Below are 17,113 nucleotides of genomic sequence, written 5' to 3'. Positions count from 1 at the left end.
GAAATGAAAAAATAAAATTAAAAACCAAATCAGAAACAGTAACAGGGGAGGGGAAGGAGAGTTCGGGGGTTGGGGGGAGCGGGTAGAAGTGGGTCAGGAGCTGACACTGAGCGTGGTGCCCGAGCTGGTTCTCCCCGCAGGGGTAGTGGGTCCTGAGCCGGCTCTGGGTCTCCTCCGGAGGTGCAGCCACGGGCCCTGGATGCAGAGGTGCTGATGCAACTGATTGTGATGTTGGCTCCTGCTCTGGTGCCGCCGCTCGAGGTGTCCCTCCAGCCACTGATGGAAACGCCTCCAGCTCTGGATCTGGCTTTAGTTCTGTTGCTGCTTCTGCAGCTGGATCTAGGTCTTCAGATTGTACAGGGGCTGGTGCTGGAGCCAGTTCTAGATCCTGAGATGGCAGTGAAGGTGCAGGAGGAGGTCAACGTGCCTGCCTTCCAAACGTGCCTTTCCAAAGAAAGGAAACAACCCGCTGCCTTTTACAGAAGTTCCGGTCCAGGAATCTGCGACAGGACGTCCTCCCCGACAGCAGTCCCCACGTGGGCGGCCTGAGGCAGCCTCGGGGGCGCCTCCGTGTCCAGCACCGACCCCTCCCCTCACGCTCACACGCACCCACCCCGATCTCCTCACCCTCCGGCTCTGCCTTGGTGAGCTCCGTGTGCTCCAGCTGGGCCAGGAGGAGGCGGGCCCGGCGCTCCAGGTCGGAGCCGGGCATGTTGAGCTGCACATAGGCCACCAGCTGCTTGAGGCAGGGGAAGTCCGGGGGCTGACAGAAGTCCTCGGAGTACTGGTCCAGCCAGGTGCCCAGGATGGAGGAGACGGCACTGGGGGCAGGCGGGCGGGCAGCAGAGTCAGGGGCCTGGCCTCTCCTTCCACGCGGCCCTCCCCTGGCTCCCCCATGGGGGCCGGGCTTCTGGGCCCGCCCCTGCCCCACCCGCACCGGGCTGCCAGGCAGGGGCAGTCTTGGTAGGAAGGGGCCCTCCATCCCTGGTGACCACCTCTCCCTTCCTCGGGGGAGCCTGACTCTCTCCTGTCTGCCCCCAGCCCCCCGGGCCCTCCCCCCTGGAAAGGAAACTGCAGGAGGGCAGGGAGGGCCACACCTGCTCTGTTCATTGCGCTGGGCTGGCCGCACACAGTAGGCGCTGCATAAACAGGGGAGGGAGGAGGGGACAAGCAGAGCGTGCCCCCTGCCCGGCCTTCACGGGCCTCGCGCACCTGAACTGGAGGCTCGCGCACCGGCGGCTGCCTTGGTCTCTGCGCCGGAGTGCAGGGCTCGTCCTCCCAGGGACGCTCTACTTGGTGGTGGGGACGTAGCCGGCCCCCCGGCCCTGACTGAGCTCCCGTGAGCCCCAGCTGAGCACTCACATTGGGCTGCGAGGCTGAAGTGTCAGCAGCTTGGCCCCCCACACCTCCTGTCCTGGGCCCCGGATCTGAGCGGGGATGGATGCTCTCAGGGGCCGGCTCTCAGCCCCCAGCCTCCCCTCTGCTCCCTGGGGACATGGGACCCCAGCCACAGCTCTCTGACTCCTTTCCTCCTGCAGGAAGAGCCCCCAGACCTCAGCCCTCTAGCGGGAATCGCAAGATATGTGGCAGCCAAGATTCCGCCCAGCCCCTCCCATCGGACGCGAAGTCTACTCACTTTTTCAGTTGGTCCTGAGGTCCGCCGTCCACGCTGGAATAAGGGAGGATGCACCCGTATCTAGAGGAGGCCGTGAGGGCGTCACATCTACCGTACCTGCTATGACGTCTAGTGTTACTGGCTGACCCCCCGACTAGGATGGAAGCCCGGGAGGGCAGGGATTTTTGTCTGCACCGTTCACTGAATTAAGCCAAATGCCTAGAAAAGTGCCTGCACACAGTAGGTGCTTCGTATGTACTGCTGAATGAATGAGCCCAACCAGCACCTTACAGATGCCTGAGTGGGCCTGGGCCCTCAGCCAGCCCCCAGCCAGCCCTGCTCTGGCTACTCCCAGGAAGGACCCCTCAGACAGAATCTGGAACCTCCTTTACAAATGGGAAAACTGTTCTGCCCAGGGGCTGGAAGCAGAGAGCTTCTCCACGGGGCAGAGGAAAACCTTAATTAAAACCACCCCATCCCTCAGCAGCCCTTTCCACAGGGCCGGTGCGGGGCCGCACTGTCCACGCTTATCCGACAGTCCTGACAGCCCTGGGAGGTCGGGCCTCTGGGCAGCCCGGCCTTCACGTGAGCAAACTGAGGCTCAGAGAGGTAAAGCGACATTCCCAAGACACACAGCCAGTGGGTGCGCGGGGAGCCGCTGTGCCGGGGAGGGGCGGGGCGCTCACCTTTGGAACAGCAGGTCCAGGACCCGCTGGGTGGTGGTGAAGGCTCGGTAGGTGCACAGGAAGATGGTGACATAGGAGAGGTCGCTGCCCTGGAAGGCGGGCACCAGGTGCTCCACCAGCTTCTCCAGCGTGCCTGCCTTCACGGTCCGCACCTTGCAGGTCTCATACAGGTTCAGGGCCGACTCATTTTCATACACGGGCTAATTTTCAGACAAAGGACAGCCAGTTCAAAAAACAGTGTGAGAATACTCAGGCTCGTATGTTGAGATGCAACAGTTTATAAAGAATTGGCTTTGCACGTGGCCAGGGCCAGGCCTGGAGAGCAGTGGTGGTGAAGGGAGGAACCCAGCTCCTTGGGTTGGGACTGGCCACTGGAGGCAAAGTCCTGGGCTGGACCCTGGGGAGTGGCCCCAGGTGGCGTCTGGCCCCAGCCATCTGCAGGCCTGATTCTAGAGACCCCTCCACGCCCACACGCACCGCGAGCCTGTTCTGGCCCGAGTGGGTGGCGTGGTGCACCTGCCCTCACCCACCCTGGCCCCAAATCCCCCCCTGAACCTGGCTCTTCCAGGCCCCTGGGACACCAACCACTCAGGGCACGACCCTGCCAGACCCCAAGAAAGGTCAGGTCTAATGGGCAAGCTGTCACCGTGGCAGCAGGAGGGGAGGGCTCAGGCCCTTGCTCTCCAGGCCTTTGGGGCTTCTGGCCTCTCTTGGTGTTTATCTCCAGGTTGGCAAACTTGGAGGTCCCCTCCTGCAGGGAGGATGCATCTGTATCTAGAGGAGACCCCGAGGCTGTCACATCTACTGTGCCTGCTGTGATGTCTATCGGGGCTGGCTGACCCCCCCCGACTAGGGTGGAAGCCCATGCTCTGCCTCCCCCCTCCTTTTACCTGAGCCCCTCTGGAAGTGCCCACCCCCCCCCGGTCGGCCCTGGCCGCTCTTGCTGGAGCTGCCCCCATCCAGGCTCCGGGCCCCGTCAGCCCATGCCTCCCTCCAGGTCCTCGTGTACCTGAAACCGCCCAGCTCATCTGTGTCTGATCGTCCGCCGAGTCACCTGCGCAGTGTGGCCACCCGTCCGCCCTGCTCCCAGCGTCCCCAGGACCGGCAGCACAGCCAGTGACCGATACACACTCTCATTGTCCCTGCTGGTCTTCACCGGCCTGTGTCGGGTGCAGGTTCCAGGGGGATCCTCAGGGAACAGAGGATGGCCAGGGCCAGGCAGGCCACCATGGGGAATGCGGTGGGGTAGGGGCGCTCCGGGGAGCCCGCCCTCCAGGGCTGCTCCCCTCCACCCAGCCCGAGTCAAGGGTGAGAGAACAGGGCCCCCTTGCGTGTCCCTCGTTGTCCTGCCCAGTGCTGCCCTCCCCAGACGGCCTGCTTTTGAAGGGCGGTGTGGACCCTCTGCCTTGAGGAGGCCCAGTTCACGTTCCAGGGCTCCCGTCCACGGCCAGTGAGCCTTCTCACACTGCGCTGATCTCGAGGGTCTTGGCTGCCCACTCCGGCCTCCCTGGAGCGCCGAGCGACAGGCCCGGCCAGCTCTCTCCAGAGGAGTTCGGGAAATCTCACCCACACACACCGAGGGAGGTATCTTGTGGGGGGAAAGTCTTGGGGGGGACCCCTCAATTTACCTGCCTGTGAATTTGCATGCCCATACTTCATGTTCACAAATTAAAGCAATGCCTGTCAGTTGGTGGTTTCAAACTGGGGTTCAGCTCCTTGCACCTTCCGAACTGTGAACCCTTCCAGAAAACATCAGCGACCTCCACCTTGCATGCCCCCCCGAATGATGCTGAGCGGGCCCGTGAAACCAGTCTTCCTGCCCCCGTGTGCTACTGTAGGACGTGGAGTGGCACGCATCCGTCCACGTGAGGCCATCCTGTCCTGACCCCACCAGACCCTGCTGCCTGGACCCTTGGCAGCAGACAGGGTCCTGGGTGGTCAGGTACCCCGGGAGCCACGGGGTGGGGTCCTGGGAAGCGGGGACCCACACCTCATCCCAGCAACACAAGTGTTGCCAAGGAAGGTCCCACAAATGAGGGGGCATCAAAAAGTTCCTGTGAACAGGGTCCCATCTTACCCGACCACCTGGAGAGGATGCCTGTTCAGGGCACGGGCAGGACACGAGGGCCTTGAGCCTCAACACCGAAGACGGTGTCGAGGGGCAGCCGGTGCTGTCCCATCCAAAGCCACATGCACATGCCTGCCTGTCTCCCTGAAGCTCAAGGATCCAGGGGGCAGGAACGTGTCTCGTGTGCTCCAGGGGCCCCGTGGGTGCCGATGAAAACCAACCACACAGACCACACTGCAGAACCAACGGTCCAGGTCCCCGTTCCGCCCAAATCTAAGTTTTATTCCTGTTGAAATCATGCTGTCTGCTTTGCCCAGCCTGTCCCAACCCGGATGGGATCTTCTTAGTGGCTCATCCTGCAGCCTCACGTTATAAAATAGCCCCTGAAACCAGGCAGCAGGGAAGCAGCCCAACCTAGGGGTATTTTGGTTGAGAAAAGTCAACCTGGTGAGAACCTTCCTAACATACAAGGGACTCATCTCGAGGTAGAAGCAAGGACTTCAGACTCCAGGGACGGGATGTTTTCCAACGGGTCCTTTGCAGGTGGGCCACTTGCCCAGTGAGCCTGCTGGGCCCTCGGGTCTGAAGTGGAGCCCCGGGCGGGCAGCTGCTGAGAAGCGTTCCTAGCGGCAGGGACCCAAAGCCTGGAACAACTGGGAAGGTGTTGAGGACCATGCCGGGGGTGGGGGTGGGTACGGGGGTTGGTTCCCAGCTTCGGAACAGACTCGGCTGCTGTTTCACTCGGGAGAAGAGCAGGCAGGTCAAGGGGAATGACCCAAGTCCAGCTCGGCCTGCACCCCCGGGGAAGGAGGGTCAGCTGGGCCGCGGCCCTTGGCGCCCTCCTGGCCCTGCAGTCGGTACAGGGCCTCGACCTGCTTGCGCTTCTCTTTGGCCCGGCGGATGGAGGTCCGGAAGAGCCTGCAGAAGAGCTGCACGGCCGCGGGCGAGTCGTCGTTGCCCGGGACGGGGTACGTGATGAGCGACGGGTTGCAGTTGGTGTCCACGATGCCCACGGTGGGGATGTTCATCTTGGCCGCGTCCCTCACGGCTATGTGCGGCTCAAAGACGTTGTTGAGCGTGTGCAGAAAGATGATGAGGTCGGGCAGGCGGACCATGGGGCCCAGGAGGAGGGGCGCGTTGGTCAGCAGGCCGCCCTTGAAGTAGCGGGTATGGGCGTATTCCCCGCAGTCCCGGGCCACGTTCTCGATCAGGTGTGAGAACTGCCGCTTGCGGCTCACAAACAGGATGATGCCCCCGCGATAGGCCACGTGGGCCGTGAAATTCAAGGCCAGCTGCAGGTGCGTCGCCGTCTGTTCCAGGTCGATGATGTCCTGGTCCAAGCGGCTCCCGAAGATGTATGGCTCCATGAACCTGCCGGACACCCACCAAGGCCAGTGTGAACCAGCCCCACGTGGCCACCTCCACCCGCCCTTTCTCACGCGGCCCCCCCAGCCCCGGGCCCCTGCACGGGGGGCACGGCAAGCCCAGGGCTGGTACAGTCCGCAGCCCTCACCATGACAACGGCAGCGGGGACGCTGTCCCAGGAGTGACAGCCGCGGGCAGTGGGAGGGTGAGGGTGGGCGAGCAGGGCAGGCTGGGCTGCAGGCCACTCCACGTCTCGGGCAAGTGGCTTAACCCTCTGAACCTCCACACCTCGCCGCGTGGGGTGCCTAACAGACCGGGCCCTCACGGACGTCTGGACACTCAAACGTAACGTCCGGACAGCGTCCCACCCGGCGCTGCTCGTCTGGCTCCCACCCTTGTCATTATCATCATCTTTGAGACTTTACAACTGAGGATCCCCCCGCCCCCGGGGTGGGCTGGGGGACCAGAAAGGCAGTGGGGTGCCCCGGGCTGCAAGTGTGGTGGGCTGGAGCAGGAGCCAGCCAGGCCTCGGAGGGGAACCCTGAGGGCACAGACCCACTGGCCCGGGCCGAGGGACGGGGGTGCAAGACCGCCCTCCTGCACCCCCTCACCCCGTTCACTCTTCCGCTCACTCCCGCCTGGATTGTGTCTCTTCCTCTCCAAAGAGCTTTCCCAAGGCCCCACGTGCCCTCACCTCGGGTGACTTCCCGCAGCACCTACAGTGGCGCACCCTCCTCCCATGCCCCGGCCCCTCCCCTTCTTCCCAGACTCTCAGACGCTGGTTGCCCAGGGCTCCCGCCTAGGACTTCCTCTCTCCTCCATCCTCCACTCCACATGTTCTCAAAAGGTCCTGACGCGGTGGACCCCGGCCCAGGCTGCTTCTCCCTAGTGCCTGCGTGACATCCCCACTGGGGTGGCCGAAGGGTCACCCTCACCGGACCCAAGTTCCTGATGTGAAGAATGTCGACAACCAAGTTCCTCATGTGAAGGACGTCGACACCTGTTCTGGGCTCTGCTCAACCGGACCTCCGGCTCTGCCCCCATCACCCCACATCCAACCACTGCTCCGGCTCTGTTGGCGCCGCTGGGCCCCTCACCTTCCCCCTGAACATCTACAACTGCCTCCCTCCCCGGCCTCCTAACGGCTCCTCCAATCCACACCCAACCCAGCCATCAAAGTCGCCAGGTGAAAAGACTGGGCCAGTCACCACTCCTCTGCGTGCCCTTGGAGACCCCCCCTCGAGATGCCGACGGCCTTGCCAGCACCGCCCTCCAGGCTGGCCTGCCTGTCTGGGAACCAGCAGCAGCGGGCCTGACCCCACCGAGGACCATAAGCCCCACAGCAAGGTCCACGGGGCCTGGGGGTCGGGGGTAGCAAACGGGGCCTGAGAATAAACATCTGCCCCTCCTTGGGGCTCAGTGATCCCATCTGGAAGAAAAGGGAGCTAGACCCTCTTAAAACAAACTGAAAGAGCGGCCCTGGACCCCAAAGCAAGGGTCCCGAGCCCCCTGGGCACCCCTACACTCGCCAGGGGCGTCACCTACCTGTGCCGACAGCCAGCTTTGTGTCCCAGGTGCACCCGGGCATCGAAGAGACTTCTTACAGAAAACAATTCCTTGACATTGAAGAAGTCGAAGTGCTTGAGGGGCTCGCTCAGGATCCTCTCGTTGAGATCTGGGGCGGGGAGGGGGAGAGGATGCAGGGTCTGGACCCCGGCTCCCAAGCCTGGGGGCTGCGGGAGGGCAGATGCTGAGGGTCCCCAGGGGCCTTTTCTGGAGGCTCGGGGCGGAGACCGGGATCTGACCCCGGCTTCACTCCTGGATAAACGTGGCCGAGTCTTCACTCGGAGAGGAGGGGAGCCGGGTGGTGTCTGAGGTCCCCGTGGTCCCGCCAGCCGCCCGCGGGAGCTCCCCGGCCGCGGTTCGGGGTGCGGGGCGGGCCTCGGCCCTACTCGGCGGTGGGGCTGCTCGGAGGGCTGCAAGCTCGTGCGGCCCAGCACGTGGGCTGCCAGGGGCGGAAGGCCGCCCTTCGCCCTCCCCGGTCCCGCATCCTCCAGGGGCCCCATGGAGACCCAGGGCGCCCGGGACTCCCAGCAGCGGGGCAATTTCAAACCCCCAGGACCGCAGGGCTGGCATTACCGCTGCTGCGCTCGGGCTCCCGGGCCGCGGAGGCCGCGGCGCTCCCCAGCGTCCTGCCGCTCGGCCCCGCCGGGCCCGGGGTCGCCGTCTGGACGAGGTGCAGCTGGAGCGGCCGGCGCCGGACACCTGCGGCGACAGCAAACTCGTGGCGCGCGCCCGCCGCCCGCCTCCCTCCTTCCCTCCCTCCCGCCGCCCGGCCCGGAAGAGGGTCCCCGCCGCGCTCTCCACTCCCGGGTCCCGGGCGCCTCACCCGCGCCGAGGAGCCGCGGTAGGACCAAGCCGGGTACCATGGCGTGGACTCCGGGAGGCGGACGGATGGACGGACGCGGAAGACGGGCAGGCGCGGCCCCACGAGCGGCTCCTCCTTCCGGCCGCGGCCCGCGCCTTCGCCGCAGCGCCACCTGCAGGCCCGGGGGTGCCACTGAGCGCCCGCCGCCTCTCTCGGGCACCCCAGCTCTGGACGCGTCCCCGCCCCTTGGCCCCCGCCTGCCCCCCGGGTCGGAGCACGCAGTCCTTGGGGAGGGCGGGGCCTTGCGCCCCAGGTCTGCCCGGGCACCGTGGACCCGCAAGGAGCGTGGGGCCGGGGCCGGGGCTGGGGTCCTGTCGAGCGCGGGGTCTGGATACTCCTCCCCTCGCCCCCTCCCTGCACAGTGCCCGGCTGCCGAGGAGGTTCCCAGCCGTCTCGCGGGAACTCGCCGGGAGATGGGGACCGTCTTCACCTGCGGCCAGTCCAGCACAACCTCCCGCTGTCCAAAAGTGTTTTAATTTTTAAACATTTGGCTTAGAAAGATTCCATAAAGTTAGGCAAATCTGGAGTCTTAATTTTAGATGCAGCGTACTGGGGGGCCTGAAGTCGGGGGTGGGGGTCAAGGAGCAGCCCTGGCCCACGCGGTGAGCGTCGGATCGTTACAGCGGAGCGGCCTTAGAGAACCTGAACTCCGCAATTTGCCGATGAAGCCCCAGGCCCGGGGTTTCATCTGCCTGGAAATCTGCCCCCCACCGCATTTGGGAAAATGTTGGCGCCGAAGGCTACTGATCATAGGGTACCCGGCACTGCGGCCCCAGGAAGTAATGCCTTATTATCCCAGCCAGCCCAGGGCCTCGTGGCTCGCCACGGAAGGTTCTAGAACCTCGGACTTCTGCCCCACACGCCGGCGCTGGGCGGCCTCAGGCCCAGGATGCGCGGCGCCTTTAAGGATCCCGCCCACCCAGTCAGGTGACCGGGCCGTCGCTTAGCAACAGGACGCCGCGCGGATCCTCGCGGCCCAGGGCTGAGAAGCTGTTTCCTGCCTGCTCTTTCTTCCCCCCGAAACTCGGGTGGACCGAGGCGAGATGTCCGAGGAGGACCCCCAGGGGTGCGCGGAGCAGGAGGAGCCCAAGGCCAAGGCTTCCCCGGAGAAAACCAGCGACTACTACCGCGTGAGCGAGGACCTGCCGGCCAGGTTCAACAACCCGGCATGGTTTCGGGGCTACAGGTGAGGACCAGGGAGTCCGGTCAGGGTCCACCTGGCATACGAAGAGGAAAGAAAGGGCTCCTGGTCCAGCCGCCAGCCAGGTGCCCAGCTGGTCCTGCGCTCTGCTCAGATGGCCCTTTGTGCAAGAACCCGCAGGCCCCCTCCTGGCCCCCAAGTCAAAAGCGGGGTCAGCTGTTAACCGCCAAATGAGCGCGGAGGTGCTGCCTGCGGCTTGCGACTCGCGGGTGGAGTGAGTGGGCCTCCCGCCAGCGAGGTGGGACGGGGTTTGCCCAGGGGAAATCACACAACTCGGGCTGATCCCAGCCGCACCCTCTAGGGCGGGGCCAGTCTCCTCTCCTTCCTAGGCGGAGAGGACCTGTCCGCCTGAGGTGCATGGCAACACCTCCATCACCAGGCTGCCGAGGGGCGTGGCCTGCCAGCTGTTCCAGCGCGCTGCAGCCTCTTAAGACACAGCTGGGCAGGCTGTGCGCGCCTTCCCTGCTCCCCCCCTCCCCCCCTTAGTCCCTCCACGATCCCACAGAGTTGGCTCTGTTAGCATCTTCATTTCCCCGGAGGGATATCTGGGTTGTAGAAAGACAGATCCCAGAGTTAGTATGAGGCAGAGCTGGGGTATCTGAGCCCACAGCCACTAGTTAAACTGCTGTACCAATAGCATAGAGATTGCAAGAACATTTTCTCCTGGAGGCTCAGAAGTGGAGGGACCCCCCCCCCCGCCGCCCCCGCGAGTGGCAGGCCTGGAGGCGGAGTCACAGCTCCCAGCCTACCCACCCACCCAGGAAATGACAGCATGGGCCCAGGTCCCGCTGAGGCTGAGGGCCAGCACTTGCCACCTGGGAGTTCTTTAGGGCTTTGGCAGAGGCCAGCAGAGGGAGTCAGGGAGGCTGAGCCTGCCAGGAAGGCCAGCCCTGCACTCCACAGGAGCCCGGGTTCACGGCTGCATCGCCCATCTGGGGCATTTCCAACAAAGCTCCATCAACCAAATGTGTTAAAGCTGTGGCTTGGGCAGAATTAAAACAAATGAGTGGAAAAGAGTATTTTTCTCATCTGCTAGGACCAAGGAGCCCCCCTCAGTGTACAGGACCAGTAACCAAGCTTATGGGAGCAGAGCACCCACCGTGCACGAGATGCCGGTAAGGAGGAAGCAAGGAAAGGTGCGCAGGTGGGGCATCTCTAGGAGGAGGCTGAGACTCTGGATTTCTCAAAAGAGCAGCACATCAGGAGGGGGAGGTGCAGAGAGGCCCGCAGTTCCAACATCATGAAGGGGGAGGGCGCACCTCAATTCCTTTTGGGACAGGCAAGCGTAGAAATAAACGAACGAATGAATTTAGCAATGAAATGATTTAAAGGGTGAAAAAAGGGCATGTAGGCTTCCTTACAACATCCCGAAGGGCTGGCCCCATTCACTCGTACAACCAGCCAACTCTCGTAACTTAAAGCAGCAGGTTTTGAGGCAAATAAATGAAGAACTGGCTTCTTTTTGGAGGAATACCGTATTTTATGAAATATTTAACTTGTGACCTTAAGAGGCAGCACTGGCTGATGAAAGCACAGGTTACAAAAGGACCCCGGGATCTATGCACCTTTGGGGAACCTGACCCCCCTGATCAACCTCACATGGCAGGGAGCCTCCTAGAACCCCCTGATGCCCCTGCTGGGTCCAGGTGAAGGGCAGATGGACCAGTGTAAGCATCCCGTGGGTACCCAAGACAGGAGGGCCTCCCTTTTTGGGGCTGGCAGTGTTGTTGTTTCTCTTCCAAATTATTCATGTTAAAAGATCATGATAATTGCTTATTTACTTGTTTTTCATGGGGGATAGAGCTTTTATGAGAAGATTATTTATCTAGAAAGTTTCTAGAGCATTTAAAGCTCACTGTCCCAGGATCAAGGGATCAGGTATTTCCATGAAAAAGACCGACACACTTACAAACATAGGTCCAGATGTTTTGCTTTTATAAAAAAGGCCATTTGCTGGTCTTATGAGGCAGTGGGACGTGAAGCACCGAGGTTCTCCGGAGGCAAGTTTAGAAGTTTTTCCTGCTGCTTATCGACCTGCTTTATCTGGAACCTGGTTTCCAGTTTCCTGACCTGAGTGTGGCCACGGGACTCAACCAGCAGCACTCAGTGTTTCCTTCCCGCGTGGGAACAGAAAATAAAAATGCATTCTTTGGGTTTTAGAAAATACCGAAGGAAACTAGTCTTAATGACACTGTAGTGGTGGATATACGTCATTCATTATTCATTTGTCAAAACCCAGAATGTACAATGCAAAAAGTGGACCCTACGTACGCTGTGGACTTTAGTTAATGATGACCCGTCGCCATTGGCTCAGTTGTTCTAAATGCACCACACTGATGGGAGATTTGAACAGCAGGGCAGCTGCGTGTGCTGCCGGAGAGGCGATGTGGGAACTCTTCACTCTGCTCAGCTTCTCTGTAGATCCCAAGCTGCTCTAAAAAATAAAGTCTATTTAAAAATGCACTGGGAATTCCCTGGCTTCCCAGTGGTTAGTGCTCCGCACTTCCACTTCAGGGGGCACGGGTTTGATCCCTGGTCAGGGAACTAAGATCCCACAAGCTGCAGGATGCAGCCAAAAATGAAACAAAGCAAAACAAAGCACAAAACAAAAACAACCACCACAAAAAACAAACAAAAAAACGCACTGAAGGCCATTTCTCTTGGTACTTGCTTCCTGCCAAGGAGACAAAACATCAAGTGATCTACTTGACACGAGGGGAGCCTAGAACAGGCCACCTGTCCCAAGTGTACTATCTGACAGTGGTCCAGGCCACTTCTGTCAGAAACCTCGAGGTCACCTGGGGATGCTGTATTGCTGAAATGACTCCTACCCCTGGGTGCCCGCACACACCAGCGGCCTCATCTGTGTTCTCACTGCACCTCCACCTCGCTAGGACATCCCCTCCCCAGACCCCTCGGCTGGTGGGGGCAGTGTGGCCATCAGAATTGTTTTAAAGTTCTACAAGGGATTCTAATACACCATCAAGGTGGAAACCTACTGATGTTATATCTTTTTTCCACCGAAGAGAAAACGCAAGTTCAGAGAGGTCCAGTAACTTGCCCTAGTTGTACAGTTGGCAAAAGCTGAACTGGGAACAGCTTTGGGCCTGACCCATTGTAACCATATTCAGGTGTGGCAATGCCTCGCTCAGGTGGCCCCATAATTGATTCTTCTATCCATGTAATAGTGAAAGGAGGCACCATTAATCATTATTCCCTGACATTAGGCATAAATTGTGATGATTGGGGCAAACTAGGCCAGCCATCCTGCCCACCCTGGCTTCTCTGCTTCCTAGGATTGGAGAGGACATTTTCTTACAAAATAAGAATTTAAAAACATTTTCTTACAAATTTTTATTTTTCTGCCAAAAATACCTAATGACTGATTGCTCAAGAGTGTTAACATGTATCACTAACCCTAGTGTCCCCTTTTCACTTCCAGAAGGTATTTTATCCAAATTCGTATAAATTTTCGAGACAAGTTGCAGCTGGTGGAATGTTCCAGAACAATACTTTCAACGTCTACATGGAGAAGAGCATTGTGACGGGTCCGGACAACTACATCACCTTCTACGACCGGCTCAACTTCCACCCCAGCTACAGGGTCAGCAAGCCGTCCATCTGTGACTGAGGGGCCTCCCGGCTCTGGCGGAGATAGTCTGGACAATTGGCGGCCCTAATCTTTGATAATTTGCCCAATTGTAAAGGGACACACTTCACTGCTTTCCCTGAAAATATCTTTCCTCTCTAGGTTAGAAAAAATTTGCAAACGGGGCTATGATGCCCTACTTTCTCTGTTTTACATCTAGATGAAAAAGAGCTAATGGCTTGACTTTCCATTAAAAACCTTTCCGTGTCCCCAATCCCTGACTCAGGTATAATCAATGAGTAGGGTGGTGGGCATCCTGGGACCCCGGTCTCAGTCTGAATGCTGGGAACGCCCAGAGAGCCCCACCTGCATCTTTATTTGGGAGCCATTTTTATACTCATGACAAACTACGCGTGGTTTCTGTTCTCGAGCATCCTGCCGAGCCACGGAGGGAGGGTAGGATGCTCAGCCTGGGTGTGGACGAGGGCTGGGCAAGGAGGCAGAGGGGACCTCAGGAGGAAAGCTCCAGGCGGGACCAGGCAGGAGGGCCCTTACTGGCCCTGACCCGGGCCAAGCTTGGAGCGATATTGAGCACCCCCTGGCCACGAACAGGGCCGGGGCAGAGGCGGAATAAACAAGGTTGGTGAGTGCTGCTTGTTGCTGAGGGGTGAGGTGTACGTTGGGGTTCCCCGCTCGCTGTTCATTGCCCCTTTTCAATAAAAAGTTTAAAAAAAATCAGGCGGGGAAGACCATGTTTTTCTCAGGTGGGGGTAATAGCTACATAAAGTGGATCTCTCTCTCCATGTAGTTAGTTCTCAATCAATGTTTACTATGATGTAGAGGGTCCTCAATAAGAAAACATTTTCTACGACAATATATATCTTCCAGACATAGATTCCTCCCACCTTCCTTTATGACAGGTCATCACAGGAAGTCTGGAAGGTGTTGGAACCAGACAGAAGAAATCATTGTTACAGACCATCGTCGCTACCTTGTTTACAAAGGTTTTTACCCAAAGAGATTTTACTCACATATGAATTTGGGAAGAAATGAAATACCGTGACCGGTTATTTCTTCATTAAAAACTTATTATTACACAAAAGTAAACATTTCAGCAACATTCTTAACGTTCAGTTTGGGGTGGAAATGGTTTCCAGAGAAAATCAATCTATTGAATAGAGAAGGTACCAAGCTGAGTCTGGAGCCAGGGTCTATGTCATATCCTTCTCCTTAGCTGGAAAAGTAGCACAGACTTCAGGCATCACACTGAAAATGCCTTTTTTTAAAAACAACTTTTCGTTAAAAATACCAAAATCCTCAGAATGTTTCTGTATTTCTCCTCTGTTGAAATAAAAAAAGAAAAACAAGAGCTCACCAATCCAATTTCTAAACTCATTGAAAAGGACAAATACCTTCCTCTGCGGCTGGCTGGGAAGCGCAGGGGATTCAGGGGAGGATGCAGCCGTCAGGGGTTTCCCCTCCGAGCTAGACCCGGTGAGCACCTGCGCTCCCGGAACAGGACAGCGTGTGTAGGTCAGGGCCCGGGCTGGGACGGTCAGTCGAGCTGACATCCACAAACAAAACATGCCAAGCACGCCAGTGAGCTTTACGAAGTTACTTCTGGCATCAAAATCGGGCATTGAAGTGCTTTAATTGTCATAGCCAATAACCAATATTTCTGTATCAGTTGCTAATGAGTTAATGGAATGTTAGACTCTGTACATAGAATAAATGTCTGGAAAGATGGACAACTGAAGTACCTCTGGTATAACGTACATGCCCGTCTTCCTGAAAACTCACCCACCATCTCCGGCTCAGGCTCCCAATTCCCACGTGCTCCTGGCGCCTGGGCCCCCGTGAGGTGCCGTGCTCCCCTCCACTTTGCTGTTTCACGGTTTTCGAAGAGCTTTGACAGTGTCACTTCAACTGATGCTCACGCCTGGGGCAGGCCTTGCTGTACCTCCATCTATGGATGGGAAAATTAGGGTCCAGAGGGGGTGCCCTGCAGCAGGTCCTGGGCTTGAACTTGCCTTGGGGGGTTCTGGGAGGGGCCAGGTCATCAGCATCTGACCCCATAGACACACCCTAACTTCCTACATGTTTGCACGAGTCATATAGGAACTCCAGTGATTATCATGAAATTTATCTTTTTAACATATTTTCAAACTGGAATCTTTATGTGTGAGGGAAAATAAAAGAGTTTAGATTGACAGGTCTAATCCTAAGTTACAAGAACACGCCTTCTGTTAGGCATTATAGCATACAGAATGGGAAGAAAATGACACCCATCATTCTTCTGACCTTTGTACTGAGTTCTTTTGAAATCTGAAATCCAATCAGAACAATTACGGGAAAGGCGATCCAAACAGGGTAACAAAAACCAGTTTCCACAGGTTATTAAATAAACTGCACAGCAATTCCAGAGAAACTCTTTCCCCATCCAGGAGTAGGTCTTTACTTTATCTGGCCTCTATTCCACTCTGAAATGAAACATTGACAAAGCTTCACAAGACTTTACTAATCGCTTAATTTAGCGGCTGAGTTGGCTTAAAACCAGTAACTCCTTACTCTAAAAGTATATTTTCATTTGTTTGTCTATTTTTCTTCAGTGATATTTAATCTTCTATTTACAGTCAATTAGAATAAATGGTTTCAAATACATAGTAAAATATGTTGACACTGGGAAAAAAAAATCCCTCTGTTCAGCACACAAAACACCAGAAATCTCAAAGATTCTGCAAATAATATAATATTTCCCCCTCCCCGCCCCCTTTACACAGGCCTTTAAATTAATTTCAAGGAGAGAGGAGGATCAAGGTGGCAATACTTTTTATATGAGCAGATAAAGTGCTAGTATTTAAATTGAGGGCCTGGTTTCCCACTGCGAGTGTGTCTCAGCTTTTGGGAAAACCTGTTGATAACTCAGATTCTGAGCAAAAGAGAAAGTTCAGAGCAACTCTTCTCTTTGTTTATTTTTTAAAGTTTTATTTATTTTTGGCTGCATTGGGTCTTTGTTGCTGCGCGCAGGCTTTCTCTAGTTGTGGTGAGTGGGGGCTACTCTTCGTTGCGGTGCACGTGCTTCTCATCGCAGTGGCTTCTCTTGTTGAGGAGCAGGGGCCCTGGAGCGCATGGGCTCAGTAGTTGTGGCACATGGGCCTAGCTGCTCCGCAGCATGTGGGATCTTCCCGGACCAGGGCTCGAACTCATGTCGCCTGCATTGGCAGGCGGATTCTTAACCACTGCGCCACCAGGGAAGTCCATGACTCTTCTCTTTAGGAAGACCCTCTCCTTGATGCGGAGACGTGGGTGGTGAACATCAAACACTAACCTCCAGGACTTCCCCCTCTTCCCACTCCCATCCTATTCTGCTGGGACTTCTGAAATGGGCCCATTCTTTCCAGAAAAGGGGGCAGTTCCTGCAGCGACACAGTGACCCCAGCATGACCTAACCCAGAGCATTAGACACCTCAAAAACCGGGTCTCTCCCCCTTCTTTGCATTAGGTGAAATGAACCTGTGGCCCCAGGTACATAGATGCCCACCCCCTCCCCATTGGGAAGCAAGAGGGGCTCTTTGGTTCGGACTTATCTGTAGGTCTTATTAATTACAGCTTGATTTGGTAACACATCCTCCCCGAGACTCTTCCTACAAGTGCGGGCACGTGTGCCATCTCACGCAGCAGCTCCGGGGATGCTGTGATGCACGGATGCGGGGTTGGGCCCGGATTATCAGAGGAGCTGTACCAGGGCTGCAAACGTCTAGACGGCCATCACTCTGTGACAGTGCTCCCGTCTGCCCCCCACTGCAGCCCCCTTTGCAGACAGGGTGCAGGGGGACCTCGGACCTTGGCCCCAGTGTGTGACAGAGTTGACCTAGGATGTTGGGGAGAGGGAAAGCAAAAGCTTTCACGCAGCGTGGCTTGTTGGCAATCCAGGGATGGGCCCGCACAATCTCGTTTATGTCCAGTTTGTGAAAACCAGGCATGGCCTGCACTGCCAAGTAAGCACACAGACCGGGGCTGGGGAGGCAGGGGGAGAGGAAGGTGCAAAGGGTCTGGGGGAGACTGGGATGGGCCGCTGGAGCAGAGGTGCTCAGGACTAAATGCACGATGGCACAGTGGCAGGTCCTAGACATTGGGTTCTCACGTCAACATCCTGCAAAG

General features: G+C 57.7%; 2 protein-coding genes across 5 annotated transcripts; one reads left to right on the top strand and one right to left on the bottom strand.

The window, feature by feature from the left end:
* Positions 1–4,618: 4,618 nt before the first annotated feature.
* On the bottom strand, positions 4,619–8,262 carry MRPS2 (mitochondrial ribosomal protein S2). The gene is made up of 4 exons (XM_082470172.1): positions 8,124–8,262; positions 7,874–7,999; positions 7,280–7,409; positions 4,619–5,740 (listed from the first exon to the last, which is right to left on the bottom strand). The coding sequence occupies exons 1-4, from the start codon at positions 8,161–8,163 to the stop codon at positions 5,131–5,133; spliced, it is 906 nt and encodes a 301-aa protein (XP_082326298.1). The 5' UTR covers positions 8,164–8,262; the 3' UTR covers positions 4,619–5,130.
* A 236-nt stretch (positions 8,263–8,498) lies between these two features.
* PIERCE1 (piercer of microtubule wall 1) lies at positions 8,499–13,226 on the top strand. Of its 4 annotated transcripts, none has more exons than XM_082470175.1 (3): positions 8,499–9,348; positions 10,400–10,499; positions 12,841–13,226. In XM_082470175.1, exons 1-3 carry the CDS (start codon positions 9,206–9,208, stop codon positions 12,988–12,990), a joined length of 393 nt encoding a protein of 130 aa, XP_082326301.1. In that variant the 5' UTR covers positions 8,499–9,205; the 3' UTR covers positions 12,991–13,226. The 4 variants fall into 4 exon arrangements, with proteins under 4 accessions (XP_082326301.1, XP_082326300.1, XP_082326302.1 ...); XM_082470174.1 differs by having other exon boundaries at positions 8,503–9,348; positions 10,400–10,478; positions 12,809–13,226; XM_082470176.1 differs by having other exon boundaries at positions 8,504–9,348; positions 10,400–10,478.
* The last annotated feature ends 3,887 nt before the right edge of the window (positions 13,227–17,113 follow it).

The sequence above is a fragment of the Balaenoptera physalus genome (assembly GCF_965194825.1).
Source record: "Balaenoptera physalus genome assembly, chromosome: 7".
Taxonomy (NCBI): domain Eukaryota; kingdom Metazoa; phylum Chordata; class Mammalia; order Artiodactyla; family Balaenopteridae; genus Balaenoptera; species Balaenoptera physalus.
Note: the sequence above shows the minus strand (reverse complement) of the source record. Positions and strands in the feature narration are given on the sequence as shown.

Coding starts and splice junctions, on each gene's coding strand:
- MRPS2 (XM_082470172.1), bottom strand. CDS start 8,163: ATGGTACCCGGCTTGGTCCTACCGCGGCTCCTCGGCGCGG. Junction 7,410..7,873: donor GGAGCCCGAGCGCAGCAGCG/GTAATGCCAGCC, acceptor TCCCCGCCCCAG/ATCTCAACGAGAGGATCCTG. Junction 5,741..7,279: donor AAAGCTGGCTGTCGGCACAG/GTAGGTGACGCC, acceptor GGTGTCCGGCAG/GTTCATGGAGCCATACATCT.
- PIERCE1 (XM_082470173.1), top strand. CDS start 9,206: ATGTCCGAGGAGGACCCCCAGGGGTGCGCGGAGCAGGAGGAGCCCAAG. Junction 9,349..10,399: donor GCATGGTTTCGGGGCTACAG/GTGAGGACCAGG, acceptor CTCATCTGCTAG/GACCAAGGAGCCCCCCTCAG. Junction 10,479..12,805: donor CCACCGTGCACGAGATGCCG/GTAAGGAGGAAG, acceptor TTTCACTTCCAG/AAGGTATTTTATCCAAATTC.